This window comes from Podarcis liolepis (genome assembly GCF_965112155.1).
Source record: "Podarcis liolepis genome assembly, chromosome: 4".
NCBI classification, from domain to species: domain Eukaryota; kingdom Metazoa; phylum Chordata; class Lepidosauria; order Squamata; family Lacertidae; genus Podarcis; species Podarcis liolepis.
The window spans coordinates 32,429,789-32,448,086 of NC_139558.1; the positions used below are offsets into that span (position 1 = coordinate 32,429,789).

Here is an 18,298-nt window from a genome sequence, read left to right on the forward strand (position 1 = left end):
GTATAACTGCTAGAGTTAGTGAATGTTAGAAATGAATAAACTGTAGAATTTAGATAATATTTGGAGTATTGAAGAAGGGAAGATGCCAGGCCAGAAGTTGTAAATAATGGCAAAAGTTGCTGGAAGCAAGTCATTAACCTATCAATAAAAAACATCATCAGGGCAAGAGATTCTCTTCCAGTGGACCAAGCGGGGAGTTCCCATGGTTACCATTGGCGGTGGCAGGGGAGGCTTAGGATTTCAGCAGGAAATCCATAGGAAAACAGTGGAGGGGGCAGGCTGTTTTCCTGCCCTACAAGGCTTGGATTTTTCAAGTAAGGGTCTTTGGGAAGCAGAAGAGTGGAACCAGAACTCCAGGCAGAACCCTCTTAGCAAGGCACAGAGCTGGGATACAGGATGCCATAGACTCCAATGCTGTACTACTGAATCGGAGCAAATGTCAAATCTGCAGAAAACCCAATGGATCGTTTCAGCAGTAAAGAGCAGGTTTCCCTAGGAGAAAGTGGTGGGGCAAGTGGAAACGTGGACAAGCTTCTAAGTGGGAGATGTGTAGCCTCACACTTCCTTCTGAGGGTTACCTGTTGGGTAATAATGGGATACCTTGCATGTTCTACCTGCCATGAGGATTGGGAACCCAGGAAAACGAGGACGGAGCCTATAATCTTTTAGATACCATTTTTATTTCACAAACCCAACCCAGACATGTAATTTTGTTATCCATGAGTGTTTCAAAAAGTTTTACTGAGTTTTACTGATAATCATTTTATGTATATGGGTTTTTTCAGTTCTGTTGATTTTATCTGTGTCATATTGATAGTTCTATTAGCCAGGCTTCTGATTCAGCAGCCCATAAAGCTTTCTAAACAAATACATACATGTTGTTTACCGCTCTGGGACACAGGTGGCGCTGTGGGTTAAACCACAGAGTCTAGGGCTTGCCAATCAGAAGGTCAGCATTTCGAATCCCCATTGCTCGGTCCCTGCTCCTGCCAACCTAGCAGTTTGAAAGCACGAAGTGCAAGTAGATAAATAGGTACCGCTCTGGCGGGAAGGTAAACAGCATTTCCCTGCACTGCTCTGGTTTGCCAGAAGCAGCTTAGTCATTCTAGCCACATGACCCAGAAGCTGTATGCCAGCTCCCTCGGCCAATAAAGCGAGATGAGCACCACAACCCTAGAGTCGTTCGTGACAGGACCTAATGGCCAGGGGTCCCTTTACCCTTTACCTTTACTGCTCTGATTGGCAGCACCTCAGCAACACAAGATCCTGAACAAAATAATCAACTCCTGTTTGTTAACAGAAGTCAAAAGCCCTGCTCTTATTAATTCTGAAAGGGCTCCATTCTCTCTACAGCTCACCCCAAGTGATGCCATTTGGAATCAAAGGGATTTTCACACTGAGATATATTAAATGAAAGGAAACTTTAGATGAGAAGCAATTTATTTTGCCAGCAGCTTAGAAGTATTCCCTGGGCTATTACAGAAGATATATTTGTCATAAAGAAGAAATATCACTAGCATTCTCCTCTGCTTGATCCTGAAAAGAAGATTAATCTTGTTTTTAATGCTTATATCCTCTGATGTGAATGTGCTGCTGCAGATTGCTTCCTTTGCTTTGGAAGAAGAGTGCCTTAATACATGGTACAGGTAGCACTAAATGGCAGGCCCAGACATTAGCAGGGGCATTGATTCCTGCTCTAAATATTTAGAACTGGCTTTGCAGAGTCTCGTCTATGTGCTTGGAAATTTGTCTGTGGCTCTCAGTTTGAAAGGTGTCCCCAGTGTAAATGCATCTCTTTTAATACTGTATTCGGTTCAGGGAATTTATTTCCACCCTATTGTCTCCGTGCCTTCTGGAGACACAGCCTAGAGGCAAGTTCCCTTGCAGCGCTGCCTTACTTTGTTGTACTGTGTGATGCACGTAGTCATCTTTGACAATTTTAACTCTGCACAGATTAAAGCGTTTCCAAGCCAGCTGCAAGGAAAGCTAGTTCTATAGAAAGGGAACCGAGCTGAGAAAATTCTAGCCTGGGCTTTGCTGCAAAATTTGCAGGCTAATTAAAAATAGTTCTGTGCTGCCTTTCAAGCACAGCAACAAGACGGTGCACAACAACATAAGCACAACAACCTTATAATTCAGGATAAAACTGCAGCTGCTAGATCAACAGTTAAAAACAAGCCAACTGGTAAAAACAGCCAGCAGAGACCTCAGAAAATAAATGAATTTTCAGCAAGTACTGAGAATGCCTCAGTTTAGTCACAATTCAGAGGGTATGGGTTTAAGATCACAACTTCCCGCCAAGCCAGTCACATAAATAAAGCAGATGGATTCTAATCTAAGAAACTTCTACATGGAATGCACATTGGCTTGATTTAATATTCTTGTTCAGTTTTGGTTCTAATTTTATGTATTTGCATGCTGGGACCCTGGGGTGAAGGTTAGTCTATGAAGCTGGATCTAGACACATCAAAGAAGCGTTTCAGTTAAACGCATTATGAACATTGCGTGAGAAATCGGGTTGGCAAAAACAGAGCTCCACAGCGCCACCTAGTGCCACAGTGTTATACTGCATATACAAAGCATATAAACTTCTTTTTCTTTGCCAATGTAGCTGGGTCCTACAGCTCCCATCATCCCTGATCATTGACTATACTATCTAGGGCTTATGGGAGCTGGAGTCCAGCAATATCTGGAGGAGGGCACCACACTGGCTACTCCTCCTGCTCTAGCTCTATATGACTTTTAATGAGCCCTCTTTCTCAAATGATGAGGTACAGTTACAGTTGCCACAGAAAGGATGGTTTATTAATAATCATGATGTCTTTTGAACAACAGGCATGGGTGTTACTTTTATTCTTGGATATGTGAGTCAGAACTATTGTATGCACATGAAATACTAGGTTGGCTTTCTGTAATTAAGAAATTAGACATCTATGAAAGGTGCAGGCATGCATTCTGGAGATTCAGGAAAGCTCCATTTCTATGCAGGATTTTGTCAATTATTCCTGTGTTGCTCATTAATTCTCCCTCCCCCTTAAATAGCAACACATTTAATGAGGAAACATGTTTTCTTGCAAGGTTCTAGTGAGGACCTTCACATGCTTTAAAACAACAACCCTTGTGCATGAAATAATGGAAGCATGTTGTGTATACTTCAAATGTCTTCTGAGGTGATTATTTCTCCTTAGAAACCTTGGGGGGGATTAAAACTTACTGTTTCAAAGGAATCAGGAAAATCACCATTCTCTCTTCCTAATACATTTGTTCCTCTTCTTTCCTTCTCTCTGGAATGGAAGGAAGAGATCAAAATGTAAGAAAGGAGAACTGGGTGAGGAGTATCCCTATTCTTATCCATAATCACCGCATAGAAGATCTTCATGGGAAGAGGAGCTCAAGAGCAAAATGTAATAAGGTGGATGAACTGCAATAAAGGGTGAGAAGGGAAGGGTTAAAATGAGAGAGAGGGAGCTAAGCTGGTCAGTGCCCAGATGGGAGACTTCCTGGACCCCTATGTTACCCTGAAGTCTGTTAAAGAAAGGAAGGATATAAATGTATCAAATAAATAAAACAGTTCTTCATTTGAGAGCCAGTGTGAGGTAGTCATGGTTGGGGTGTTGGACTAGGGTTCAAATCTCCACTCGGCCATGAAGCTCACTGGGTGTCCCTCAGCCTAACCCACCTCACAGGGTTGTTGTGGGAGTCAAATGTACATCACCATTGAGTTCCTTGGAGGAAAAGGTGGGACAGCAACACAATCAATCCAATCCAAAATTAATAAGAAACTGGCAATTTCCCTAGCATCTAACACAAATGGGAACAGCAGCTTCCATTAGCTACTGCAAACTGAAATTTCGATGTTAGCACTCCAGTGCTTTCGTAATATTAAACCTTTTTTTAAAAAAAGCCAACCAGATTCTTTTATTTGGCTCACTTAAAATATGCTGTTTGATGTTTTCATAGGCACCATCTTAAGGCATTACTTCAGCTTTTTCTCTAGAGCTGCCCTTTCTGAAGTCATTATTACTCATTAGGTATATTGTGCAGGAAGCAGAAGTAGGTCAAGGATGAAAAGCTCCATCTTAGCGAGACGCACACAAGTATTGTATGAAGCTATTTTCAACTTTTCATGGGATTAAAATGTTTTTTTAAAAGAATGTTTCTGTAGGATGAAAGCTGTCACTGCCGACTTAAAAATCAATGCCCCACATGGCAAAACCTTCATTTCAGATTTCTAGCCTTTCATATGTTAAACATATTGTTTTATAATTCTAATCCAAAAAAACGATTCCATGCCGTGCATTCCATCAGGCTCTATGTACACTAAACCAAGTGTCCCTAAATAGAAGTGAGGGATATTAACAGATCTGCCTGTATCCCTGTTTACACGTGCTCATAACCCCGCAGAAACATGGATTTGTAGGGCATTTTTAATCAGGAAATAATTGCACACCACAGCAGCTCTCGTACTGTACCTATACACAGCTACTTGAATTAGCATTAAAGATAATATTTATTGTTTGCTTGTTTGTTCGCAGTGCCAAAATGGTTGTCAGCAAGTAAAATGGCTTTGCCACTTCAACCACGAAATGAGATGTTATGCAATAACAAGAGAGCCAGCTAATGCAAGCTTATACACAGGTAACTCATAGAACCATAAAGTTGGAAGGGACCCCAAGGGTCATCTAGTCCAACCCCCTGCGATGCAGGAAGCCTACCCACAACCGTCCCTGGATGGGCTTGAATCCTTTGGAGGGCAGTCTCCCTTAATGTTCGATAGTGATGTGCCTATAAACATCCAACAGAAAGGCCATGATGAGGTGGCTGAAGATTGGTACAGTGGTACCTCAGGTTACATACGCTTCAGGTTACAGACTCCGCTAACCCAGAAATAGTACCTCAGCTTAAGAACTTTGCTTCAGGATGAGAACAGAAATCGTGCTCCGGGGTGTGGCAGCAGCAGGAGGCCCCATTAGCTAAAGTGGTGCTTCAGGTTAAGAACCGTTTCAGGTTAAGAATGGACCTCTGGAACGAATTAAGTACTTAACCCGAGGTACCACTGTACACCTTTATAGGTTACCCTCAAGTCCTGCAATCATGTGCGTTGCAACAAGCAACAACCTGGATTCCTTAGAACTCTCCTCATATGGTTCAAAAACAGAAGAAAACCCTTCTCCTTAACAGAACAGACACAACTCACGTCTCATGGTTATTCAGCGGGAAACAACAAACATGGCTAAGATGCAAAATAATAGGCAAGAAGAAGCAAGGAAGGCAAGCTAGCTACGTTTGGAAAGGTCCACTGCCATGGGCATCTATTGAGGTTTAGCAGACCTAAGAGAAGCATCAAGCAGCCTCCTGGAAAACAATTCAATAGGCTGAACAAAATGGTTTCTCAGAGGCACTCCATACAAAGGAGGATTGCATGGAGGATAAAGCCAGAAGGAAGAGACATTGAATGACAGTAGGAATAGGTACTGAGTCATGACAAGTAGAACAATGCAGGTCTGGTTGAGCAGTCTGATGGATTTCCTGAGGCAGCTGAAAGAGGTGGTTTATTCCCAGTAAATTCAAATGGCAAGTTGATTAAGACGTCTTTGTACATGCCAGGTCTAATGAATGACTAAATAGAGGCATATGCTTGTATTAACACTAGCAAATGGTAAGGTTAAGGTAAAGGTAAAGGGACCCCTGACCATTAGGTCCAGTCGTGACCGACTCTGGGGTTGTGGCACTCATCTCGCTTTATTGGCCGAGCCAGCCGGCATACAGCTTCCGGGTCATGTGGCCAGCATGACTAAGCCGCTTCTGGCAAGCCAGAGCAGCGCACAGAGACGCCGTTTACCTTCCCGCCAGAGCAGTACCTATTTATCTACTTGCACTTTGATGTGCTTTCGAACTGCTAGGTTGGCAGGAGCAGGGACCGAGCAACGAGAGCTCACCCCGTCACGGGGATTCGAACCGCCAACCTTCTGATTGGCAAGTCCTAGGCTCTGTGGTTTAACCCACAGTGCCACTCACGTCCTAACAAATGGTAGAGGCCCATAATTAGGCATTAACGTACACCCAGAGCCTGTACTCCTCTGAATCCCATGGGGGGTTCTGAGTGTGAACCAGTGCTTACGTCCCCTGTTGTATTTGCAAGAACACCTGCTCATTCCAGACCGAGCAAAGCTAAAAGTGTTCGGTGGTTTGGGATCATGTTCTGAGTGTTAGCAAGTGAGCCTCTGCATTGAGTTCTGTATGGCTGGGCTTGGACACAATGCTAATGGTGGTGATGAGGGGAGAAATAATGTGTGAACCTAGAACTGCAGTTAGTTTAAGCTATAATTTACACGGTGGGAAACCTAGAATCAAGAAACAAAGTTAGAAGTTGGATTGCTTACCCTAAATCGATGAATGAATGATCTGTCTAGAGCTATTATATTAGTGTAATTATAAACAATTAAGTATTGTTGACATAGACTAGTGAATGCTGAAAGTCCCTTCTCTAGTGTTCATTAAGAATCACCAAGAAAATAACTATAAAATGATGATAATCTCCTGTTTCTGTCATCCACTGTAATGTATAAATAGACTGTGTTGGCTTGTTGGCTTGTATTTGCTAGAATACTCCATGCCAAGCTAGAAATAATTAGATACGTTTATTAAGAAAAATGAACTATGTTAATAATAACCAAGGAAATCTTTATAACTGTATTATTTTAAAGAGAAGCACCAGAAGTAGAGGCTTAATTTCTCTACCATCTCTTCATAGCAACACTACAATAAATGTTCTAGGTATGCCCACAACACATTGCTAGCTATGAACTTGAATTTGCCCTGGTTTTGCATGGTTTTGCATCAAGATAGGAGATATTGTAGAACCTTGAAAAATGGGCAAAGCACAATGACACTGATTTGGGCCTAATTATTGCACCGAGTCACAAGATCCACCCTTTTAAGAGTTTCAGGATGCAAGCAAAGTTGCAAAGTTGCAAAATCCAGTTCTTGAGTAAGAATATAATCAAGGTTTAATCTGAACAAACAAAAATTTACTTGATACTTATCTGTTTTTTTCAGTGTTTCTCCCTGTTTTTGTATGTCACAAAAATTAAATAAAATGTTGGGAAAAGGAAAACCGGAACTAGCTACTAGCCTCTGACATTTGTTTCGTTTAACAGACGTGCTCAATCAGACACTTGAAAGTAAGTATGCATAGGACTACAGCCAATAACACATGAAGCAATCTGGAATTATGGAAGAGACTACCATGGCATCTGCTGACCACTTGTGATTTAAGATATTAAACGCTTTGGATAGACTTGAATCAGCTAGATTAATCAGGTCAGTTTCAGTATAAACAACAGGCCACATGTATACTAAAACCAAATGTACACCAAGAACATAAAAATAGGTACATTGCAAATGTAAAACAACAAAACAAAACAAAAACAAAATCCTCCAAATTCTCCGGGAGAAAGGCATGATAGGTACCCATATATGTGTGAGTCCATGCTGTGAAGATGGGAACTGCATCCATTAAATAAGAAAAAAATGGAGGTAATTATACTCTTGATTGTACAGAAAGGCAAGAGGGCCCAGGAACTTCTGTAACATTTTGGCAGTGAAATCCCCCCCTTTTTTTAATTAAATGCTTTCTGCTGCTATGGTAACCACAGTAGCATGAAATCAATTCGGAAGTAAGTTTTCCCTCATGACTGTTAAGTAAAGATATTTCAGCCCCTAAAATATTCTACTCAGGAATTGGTTTTTTTTAATCTTTTATTACTTACACTTTGAGATAAAAATGCCACAGAATTTCAAAGCGCATACTGTATTTTAAGAGCGCTCTGAATATCCATCTTCCTTCCCACCCCCTGCCCAATACAGCAGGTCAGGAATGCTCTTTCACTTCAGGTTTATGTTAGTGACCTACTGACCTACTTTTCGGGAGCTGACCGCTACTAGTCAGTTTCCCTGAAAAATTGAGATTTCATTTCATCCATGGATTGGTTACATTTAGATTTAGTGACAGAAAGCATTAGGAGAATGGCATTTTGTTGGAGGGGGGAATCAACTGTAGTGGTTGGTGCTCTAAGTATATTCCTATTTAATTGCCAAAGTGTTGTCCATCGCAACTCTCAGCTTTTATGTTACTGCAATCTGGGTAAGATTGCTTTCCATCAGCCTGAAGTGAGAAATATGATGGAGATGGAAGCCTTGCTTCACTGTCAGACACATGCTGGGAGTAAGGGGAAAGCAGACATAATGGATCAGTGAGGGAGAGCAATCTTCCCCTTGTCTTAAATCATCCATGCTACAGAACTGTTGAAACTGTTGGCTAGAGAAGGGGGCGGGCAGGAGTTTGAGAACAACCTACGGAACAAACAATGTTTTCGAAGTGCTGTAAATGTCACAGCTGCAGAATATATTTATACATCCATAGCAATGGGAGCTGACTGAAGACTTAATTCTTCTCCCTCAAAGTTACATTGCAGGAGATCTTTAGAAATCAGAGTTCACCTACATAAGAAGCAGAGCGAGCCAATCACATGAAAAACCAAGTATTTAAAGAGCCAGAATATGTACAAAAGAACAGCTGACGACATCTGCAAAAGTCATTCTTCCTTTATGAATTTCTACATAAAAGACTGACAATTGATTAAACGCCTTCTGAAAGCACTTTCTGGTTGCAAGTAAGTGGCTGTCCATAACTAAAATGTACCATGTGTCTCGGGGTGTGTGGTTGTCCCAATCCTGACAAACTGTTGCAGTGAAAGCACAAGATAGGAATGTGATTTGTTTTTGTTTTTTAACAAAACTTTGATGTCATCTGTTATTTATATTGAAAATATACAGAAAAGAAAAATGAATTAAATCATATGTGTTTTATTTCTCCCATTAGTTTTAATTCTTTTTCAGTTACTTTGCACTGGAGGCACAATTCTGCATGTGATATATAATCTGAAATACAGTGTATAGACAGGTCACAAGGAAGGGGAAGAAGAGTTTGGATTTGATATCCTGCTTTATCACTACCCAAAGGAGTCTCAAAGCGGCTAACATTCTCCTTTCCCTTCCTCCCCCACAGCAAACACTCTGTGAGGTGAGTGAGGCTGAGAGACTTCAGAGAAGTGTGACTGGCCCAAGGTCACCCAGCAGCTGCATGTGGAGGAGCGGAGACGCGAATTACGAGACTACCGCTCTTAACCACTACACCACACTGGCTCTGGGGAAGAGAGGCTCGGCAGTGAAATGGACAGACTGGAAATATTTATTTAATTTAGATAGCTGTTGGGCTGTGTCTGTACAGCTATTAAAGTTGCTTATATAACAGGGACTCCCAATCTCATCTTCTCCAATACAGTGGTACCTCGGGTTACATACGCTTCAGGTTACATACGCTTCAGGTTACAGACTCCGCTAACCCAGAAATAATGCTTCAGGTTAAGAACTTTGCTTCAGGATGAGAACAGAAATCGGGCAGCAGTGGCGCGGCGGCAGTGGGAGGCCCCATTAGCTAAAGTGGTGCTTCAGGTTAAGAACAGTTTCAGGTTAAGTACGGACCTCCGGAACAAATTAAGTACTTAACCCGAGGTACCACTGTACTTAGCTAGTCCATGTTGGAAAATCTTATGCCAATTCAATGGAAAACACCAAAAATACAAAGGAATCAGTGTAGCTGCTGCTAACTCTTAAAAGGATATAGCAAGAATCCTCCATGCTATATCACAAGTAGACTACAGCTCTTTCCTGTACAACACAGAAAGATCAGGGAGTGGCTGTGTGGGGAGGGCATGCATGAAGGCACTGGATGTGGAGCTTGTGCATGAACACCTAAAACTGCATGACATTTATATTACGCAGAGGTGCCTCTCAAATCCGAGACAATGGCAGTTACCTGAGTTGACAGATAAGGCAGAGGTAAAACAAAGGTCAAGCAATCATAGCAAGACACACTCTTGTCCCCCAGGAAGGTAGGCAGGCTGGGGTCTGGGTGAAACAAAGGTTAAGGAATGACAGGAATATACACTTTTGCCTCTGGGGGGTGGAAAGCAGCAAGTCAAGTTGAGGGTCTCGGTCAAACAAAGGTCAGAGATGTATAATTGGAAAGTTTCTAACTCCTATTGAACCTGTTTTCTCCATGCCTCCTCAGAAGAAAGCCATATGTACATGGGCCATGCCAGGAGAAAGCGTTTGTCTTCTCCTTCAAGCATAGCACAGTCTGGCCCCCATCTTCCTTGAACCAAGGTGGAGGAAGGTCAATGCCTCTTCTGCCACCCACCCCCTTGTGTAGCCCAGTTTCCCCAGCACAGCTAGCCTTTTTCTCTCTGTGTGTTTATGCAGAAGAAAAATAGAGCAATATATTGCCCAGGCCCATCCAAATGAGGATCAAACTGGTCCCAGTGGCATATTTCCGCCCAAGGCAAATAGCAAATTCAGAGTCAGGACCTTCCTTCGGACCACAGGAAAGGAGAGGAAAGCGATATCCTCTCTCCACTTGCTACCATCCCTGTAGCCACTTGTTAAATATGAAGATGCATTTGTATCTAGTCGTGGCCTTAATGAGCACTTTGCCGGTAGCATCTTAAACGTGCTGTTATGAGATTGGGAGGGACTCAAGATCCCCCAAAATCTCTGGATTCAGTAAAGCGTTAGAATTTAAGGTCTCTGGATGCTTTGCTATCAGTCTGGAACCTAACTGCAACAAATGGAGGGTTGGGAAAATCCCCAGAGCAGATTTGGTGGGGCGCACAGGGAAGGAGACAGACTAGACATCCTGTTGCACTCATGCAATAACTTCATTGAATACAGCCTGCTTCTGCCCTGAGAGTTCCAGCATAGCAGTATAGCTCAGTCAGATCAGCATGAGACTCTTAACCCCAGGGTCATGGGTTCAAGCCCCTTTGAGGGGGGGGGGAATCCTGCACTGCAAGGTTTTGGACAAGATGGCCCTCTTGGCCCCTTCTATGATATATAAACATAGTAAAGTCAGTACAAGAAGATTATAAAGGAACTTTCTAAAAGTTTATGAGGCATGTGAAAACTGAGACACCATCTGCCTGTCTAGTGAAATATGTCAGTGCAGATAATATGAGGTGTCAATTAGTTTACTGTTCCTTGGATACTAAAAAAGAAGGAAGTCAGAACATAGTCAATTATAGTTTAGTGCAACATTAGAACAAAGTGGCCATAAAAGAACATTTACAGAGCTATGCATGACTGCATGCACCTAAGAATTCAGACTGAAGCATCCGTGTTGAAAGAACCCAGAAAATGGAAGGTAGAATCAAGACATTCCTTCTCTGCTTCTTTCATACGATCATGAGATCAGGTTATTTCATTACCTCAGCAATGACATGGGTGGTGTTTTGGCACAGCTGTTTTCTAGTCCGCTCTGGTACCATATGTAATTGGAATACCATGGAGGGGACGGACGGACAAAAAAAGTATTGTGGCACCTTAAAGGCTAACAAATATACTAGGGCCTAAGGCTTTGTGGGCAAAGTTCCACTTCATCAGATGCATGTTTTTGCTGTGGTGGTGGTCAAACATGACTGCTACACTGGGAATTGTTACATGTGAGAGGAGCTTATGAAGCAACTGCTTCCTATGCCAGCAATGCCCTTTCCCCGGGGTTGACAAGATGAGTACAGGAAGTAACCACTGGGTTTCCCCATTGCATAAAATATCAGAGTGATGTGGGCAGTTGCCATTTAATATAAGAAGTTGCTATAGGTAGCTGGCATGTACACAGTCTTGAGTTCCATGCAAAAAAGGCTGGGTATAAATTCAATAATCAATAAACAAAGTACATCCTCAATGGTAGTGCAGCATCAATCTTTTGACAACTTCTGTGCCCAACACTCACATAGCTTTCAGGCAGGTAAGAATGTCAGGTGAGCACAAGCCAATATGGTCATGCTTCATGGTTTGCAGAAGAGCACCATGCAAAAGCTTCCAGGTTTACTGCGCCTGCTAACTAGCTACGTAGCTAGACATCTTTCTTCAGACTTGTGCTCCAAACTGGACAGTTTGAGCAGCAGTGATCCATGCCTCCATCAGCACATTTAAGCCCCTCTTCTGATGTAATGCACACAAGCAACCGGAGTTCCTCCTGTGTTGCATTTCCAGCTGCTCCTATCCCTCTAAACCCCTCATTGTTCTTGGAGGCACTGGGAGAAGGGACTGAGGCAATTCTAATGGCCCAGCTCTCTCTGGGATTGACTCATCCACCTCTGCACCTTCCTGCAACTCTTTCCCCACCTCCTCCTCTCAAGTCGCTGACTGCTAAGACTCTTCCTCTTACCCTTCCTCAAACGTTGCCTGGCACCCTGCCTGCCCCACTGCCTCCTCTGCCTACCCTTTGGTCTCCTGCCTGTCCCTCAGTGGTCCATGAGCTTAATTCAAGTGCTCCATGGCACATCTTTAAAAATACAAACTCATATACAGCACCTAGCATCGCAGATTACAGGCAGAAGCATCCTTGTGGTCCACCCAGATCCTCATCAATTTTAGAGCGGTCTGTGAGGCAAGAAGTTTGGGAACCATTCCTTTAGAGGTTAAGTAAGCAAATTGCAACATTTATCCGTTAGCATAACTGACAAGATTCATTTTGTGAACTGTTCTGTTCAGCTGCCTTCATTCCAGAGTTCACAGAGCATTTGACAGCTTCTTCATTTCATACAGGTACTATTCTTCAAGCAAAGTTTCTTCTTCTTCCTCTTCACTTTTTGTTCAGTGTGTGTGTGAATGTCTGTTAAATTACTTCTCTTGGAATGCACGATGTTCAAAGGAGAAATAAATTCTTAACAACATATTGAGTAAATCCTTCTGACATAGTTTCCACATTTCTGCTGAAGACAAGAACAGATTTCTACAAAGTAGGTCAGGAACTCCAGGGAGACATTGTCGCTGCCTTTGATTTTTCTACCTTGAAGTTCAAAGAGTATGAGTAAGATCATTGAAAAAGGAAGTGCAGAATTATTTGAAGGCTAGGCTACCGTGTCACATACTGAAGATTTCAATGACATTTTAGTAATGAAGCATACAGTGTAGGGGTTGCTATATAATTTTGATCCTGGAGCTATTAAAGCTTGGGCATCCTTTTTATCACTAGTACTTAATGTTTGCTATTGAGGTTAGTGCTTGCACACAACCTACACTTCATATACCAGTAAGCTATCAGCATCCTTATCTCGAAACGTCACACTGAAGATGTCTTTTATGCAAGTAGGTTATGGTGCTGTACACCTTGCATCTAAGCAGGGAACGAGACAAGGGCCACCTCTCATGTAGGTTACATTTCACCACATTCCTGCAAGCCTATGTTCCTTAAACTGCTATACTCCAGGGGTTCTTAAGCTCCCACCAGCCTTTTAAAGATAGTTTCTAATTCTTCTCAGAGGACTTGGAAGCAGCCATCGCAGGCATAGCTGAGAAAGACAGGCTTGGAGCAGCTTAGACACCCTGTCTCTTGTGCCTGATTAGCCTATGCATGTATCATACATGTTGTTTAGTCGTTTCGTCATGTCCGACTCTTATGAAGATGGTTGAAACGTATTTATTTATACTTAAAAAAAAAAACCTGTCCTTCCACCAAGGAATCAAAAGTGGCATAAATGGCTGCCCCTCCCGTTGTCTTCACAACAACTTTATGAACCTTGCAAAGTAAGTTGGCTGACAGAGAATTACTTATCAAAGTCAACCTTGTTACTGTCCAAATGAGAATCTGTATCCACATTTCCACACTTTTAAGTCCAACACTTAAGACACTTAACCACATTTGCCGTAGAATCAAAATAGAATTGCCAGAAATTTTTGTTTTTAAGTTTATCCATCAGTGTAAATGCTGACTAAGAAAATATAAAGGGAAGCTCTGCAATACACTGTAAGGAGCACAATATAGTAAGTCCACATTGTCAAGACCTGAATGAGCAATTCCCCTGGTGAACAGCATATGTATCTCAGAGTGCCTTTTCACCATAGATGGGCCATTTAATTCCCAGGATCTATAATTGAAATGCAGCCAATGCACTTGATAAGAATATATATCATTTGGACCCTGCCCCACATCAACAAAAGCACACAGTGCACAAATTATTATTATTATGGTTTATTATTTATTAAATTTTGGTTTCCCACCCTTCCTCCGAAAGGGGCCCATGGTGGCAAACATATCTATACTAAACATCATTCTGTATCTTTTAAATTACAGCTGCCATTTTAAAGTGATAATAAGATAGTTTTATCTTTTTTGTAAGCCACTTTGATGTTTTTCTACAATCACGTGACATATAAATTTCATTAAATGAAATGATAAATAAAATAATGAAACATTTTCAAGCATTCTAAAAACAGCACAAATTGCATAAGAAAGGCGGCTTAAGAGCACTTATAAAATGTCATATATGAAAACCATCTATGCTATTCAAGCCAGTTCCACTATCATGACTTCCCTCAACTAACCCTTGAAACTGAAACATTTGAGATCAACTCATAATTATTTATGATCTGTAATCCCCCAGTAAGTTCTCAGGGACCAAAAAACTTTGACAGTTAAAGGGCTTAGGTTTGAAGGATACATGGACCCTAAACATTATCCTGTTATATAGCATGACCTTTGATTTCCAGTGCCAGTCAGATCCTGCCTTCTGACCTATATTCCAAGCCAAGCTAGATGTGATGTGTGAGATTTGTGATTAGGATCGCCTATGACTTTTGTTTTGCTAATTAGGAGTCCACGGGGGCTGAGCTGGGTGTTCTGGAACAAGTGCTTAAGCCTGTCCTCCACTGCCCTTCCCAGATGTACCGGTAAATCCTGAAGCTGCTATTAGCTGGGTGCTGGTAGTACAGCTTCTATGACTGCGTCTCCTCGCTGCACCAAAGCTAGTAACAGCTTCAGGGCCTAGGAAAGGGTAACACTTGAACTGGGATCCTTTTGGCTCTTAGCTGTTGCTTAGCTACTATATTATGCCTATGATGCTGAAGCCCTGATCATTTAAAAGTACCTTGTTGCTGCAACTGTCTGAAATGTTGCAGCAATATTCCCCCCATTGATTTGCCATTCAAATACTGAGACGCAAGCTGTCTACCTTGCAAATCCACGAACATATCAAGTTTGCTGACACTGCAAGGGTCAATGTCATGACAATTATCAGTGTTCTCTAAAGCCCCAACAACTACAACTGTACACCATGAAGGAGACAAAATTGTTCCCACTCCACCATCTTCTTCACTGAAGAAGCAACAACTGGAAAACCAGACACACAGCTTAAGATAACTCATATTGCACAGATGTAAACATCCAGTAATAACAGTGGGCTCTGTGGACAACAGTGACATCTTCTGGGTATAACTAAACTCTGCTGTGTTTGTGTGTTGAATGAGACACTGAGCCACATACGTACAATGTTCATAGCAATGCTCATGCAAGATAGGAGAAAATTTTAATGTGTCTTTTCACAAATACACACAATTTTAAGGAAAAGCTGCCTGGGCATTTTCCCATTATGAAACAGAAACTGGTTTTGAGGGTAAATTAAGTTGTTAAAATGTAAACAGCATTTAAATGAGACCAGCAAGTAACTTCGCACTTGCTCATTAATAAGGAAATAGATAACATGATTTATATATTGCTGTTTTATTGTTTTATATTGGTTTATTGGGGAGGGCTGTATGTTTCTATTTTGTATACTGCTCTTTAATACAAAGTTATAAAGTGGTATATAAATGTTTTAAAATAAATAAATGGTTAACAACTTGGGAGCTCCAGATACACCCCCAAAAGTTAAGATTAATTTCTTGGGCACCTGGCTGCTGAGATTTAATTTTTTTTAATAATAATAATAAAACTTAAACAAAGAAAGAGGAATCCAGTTTATCTGATTTAAAATCCATATCCTTCCCCAGCCACACAACAAGGTGTAACTACAATTTTTAGGCAGTACCATGAGGGGAGGCTAGATGAAGCCAGAAACTAGAATCTAGTTTCTAGAATCAGAAACTAGAAACTAGAACAAGAACAGTGCTGTCAGTGATGGGCAACCATTTGAGCTCTGCTTCATACAGCAAAATGTCTTGAGCCTGCACTGTCAATGACTGCTTTTTATCCTTGTGATTTTTTGAACTTACATGCAGCAAATAATAAACCTGACACAATTAGCATTTAAATTATGCTTTTATAACAAATATAGGCACATGTCCTTTTAAATGTGTTTGTAGAAGTGGGGGGGTGTTATTGGTTTGGTTTGGTTTGTTCTTGTTCTTGTTTTTATTATGTATTTTGTGTTTTTGTGTTTTTATGCTGTGAACGTCGGATGAAGGGCAGTATACAGATTTAAATAATAACAGTAATAATAATACTTCAACCCACATTCTTCAACTGACTGATTTATAAAATGTATATATCACTTGATATAAAAAAAATCTCTAAGGGGGAACACAGGTGTATAAGGACTACATATATTTTAAAAACAAACCAACCAGAAGATGGCATACTTACACTGCAAGAGGCATTGTTGTGGTGGTGGTGTTTTGTTTTGTTTTGTTTTGTTTTAAAGATATTCATTATTTCATAAAATTTATATACAGTACCTCTTGACTGGATAAAATCTCAAAGCAGTTTACAAAAATGGTATCTACAAAGCAACTCTAATTAAGTAGCTATGTTCACATGGATTGAAGACACATGGTAACAAACTGAAATTCTAGAAAGCTCTCACAATTCATTTTGGGTACTGGAATTAAAACTTTAGCCTTCGTGTTGTTGCTGTGTGGAAAATACTAATAACATTTATATTAAAAAAACAAACAAACAAAAACCATTTAGCCTTCCCTTATGTGGGCCCCAAACACTTGCCCCAGGGCTGGCCTAATACATTTTACAGCCTGAGGTATTAAGCCTTGAGTTGAAGAAAGGAATGCCATTTTCTATTCCACCTCAGGCTTAAAAATGTCCTCTTCCTCCTCTGGCTTTGCATTTGGGAAGCCTGTGAACTCAGGTTTTGAAACATGCCATTTGCTGAGGTAATTTGTGGTTCCGCCTTTACAAAATTGCCCTGCCTGAACAAATGAAGGAAAATAGAAACTGACAGAATCCTCTTCCATGAATATACAGTATTCATTCTTTTTTTATGTGGTCATCTTGTTGCAGTGAATTCCCTGCATTAATCAGCAGTTAAAAGTAGCATATGCTCATAGCATATGCTGCTTTTTACCACCACAATATCATAGTGCAAGACGCTTTCCTTTGTCCGGTGGTATTTGCACCTAAACATACTGTGAGGGATTTCAAAATGGCTTCATTGTTTTAACCTGCCTAGATTTCCAAGGAGTTTTTAAATTAATATAAAAAAGAGATTATCGGTGTTGTCAATTACAGTTAACTCACCATTTGTCCTGAAGTATTTACTGATTTGTTTTTCATCTTGATTTTTGGCGGCGGGATGATGTCTTCACCCCCTTGTTTACATGATGTTCATAAGCAGTGAGCCTTTTAAGTAGAATCATAGCCCCTCCAAAATGTACTGTACATTTAAGGCAGTATCAGGATTCATCCCACAAAGTATTCTGGAATCTGCGGTTTGTTAAGGGTGCTGAGAGTTGTCAGGAGTGGTTTTAGTTCCCAGGGAACTCTGGGAATTGTAGCTCTGTGAGGGAAATGGAGCCCTCCTAACAACTCTCAGCACCCTTAACAAACTACAGTTCCCACAATGCTTTGCAGGGAGCCATGACTGTTTAAAGTGGTATAATACTGCTTTAGTTGCAGATGGGGCCATGGGAGTTGGTCAGGACCGTAAAGGTCACACAGTTCAACCCACTGCAGGAAATAAACTACACTGGCAGCCCTGGCAGATAGCTAACCAACCTCTGGTTAAACGCCTCCAATGAAGGAGAGTTCACCAACAGGCAGACTGTTCCACTGTTAAACAGCTCAGGCTGACAAAGGTGTTCAATCAAAATCCCCTATTTTCATTTTGAACCCATTGACTCAGGCAATGTAACTTTGAAGAGGTCATTGATGAATCAAAGTTAAGTTCCATCCAGGGCTTTTTTTTTTTTTTTTTTTTTGAGCTCAGCTCCGACACCTCTCAGGTAGGTGCCATTGCCATTCTAAGAGAACAAGGGAGAAGTTCATGGTGAGCTCCAGCATCTCTTTTTCCAGAAAAATAGCACTGATTCCATCCTTTTCAGTGGAAGATGGTATAAGCCTATTATTCACCTGTCTTCATTAATATCAGGACTCTCAAAAAACCTTAATGTGGGTTTCGTGACCCAATTATCTCAGGCACCCAGCATTAAAAACAGCCCTGCTACT

The 18,298-nt window shown here is 41.2% G+C and overlaps 1 protein-coding gene and 2 long non-coding RNA genes across 5 annotated transcripts in view; 2 read left to right on the forward strand and 1 right to left on the reverse strand.

Annotated features, from left to right (window-relative positions):
• The window catches only part of LOC310706210, a 34,299-nt gene extending 23,727 nt beyond the window's left edge, over window positions 1-10,572 (forward strand). The window contains exons 2-6 of the long non-coding RNA XR_014525755.1: window positions 4,536-4,638; window positions 7,060-7,184; window positions 8,467-8,987; window positions 9,222-9,348; window positions 9,593-10,572. This is a non-coding gene — a long non-coding RNA (uncharacterized lncRNA). The remainder of the gene's footprint in view (window positions 1-4,535; window positions 4,639-7,059; window positions 7,185-8,466; window positions 8,988-9,221; window positions 9,349-9,592) is intronic.
• NPAS2 (neuronal PAS domain protein 2) overlaps window positions 1-17,988 on the reverse strand; it is a 97,558-nt gene extending 79,570 nt beyond the window's left edge. For 2 of the 3 annotated variants that reach the window (XM_083501466.1, XM_083501467.1), the window contains exon 1: window positions 17,372-17,988. Coding sequence is in view for 1 of the 3 variants with exons in the window: in XM_083501465.1 (XP_083357591.1) it covers window positions 3,215-3,243 (29 nt within the window). In the remaining 2 variants the exon portion in view is untranslated. Of the gene's footprint in view, window positions 1-3,214; window positions 3,285-17,371 lie in introns of all 3 variants that reach the window. The other variant, XM_083501465.1, reaches the window with a different exon arrangement.
• LOC310706218 lies at window positions 13,688-17,365 on the forward strand. The gene is made up of 3 exons (XR_014525764.1): window positions 13,688-15,968; window positions 16,003-17,097; window positions 17,135-17,365. It is a non-coding gene; the product is annotated as an uncharacterized lncRNA (long non-coding RNA).
• Window positions 17,989-18,298: the final 310 nt, after the last annotated feature.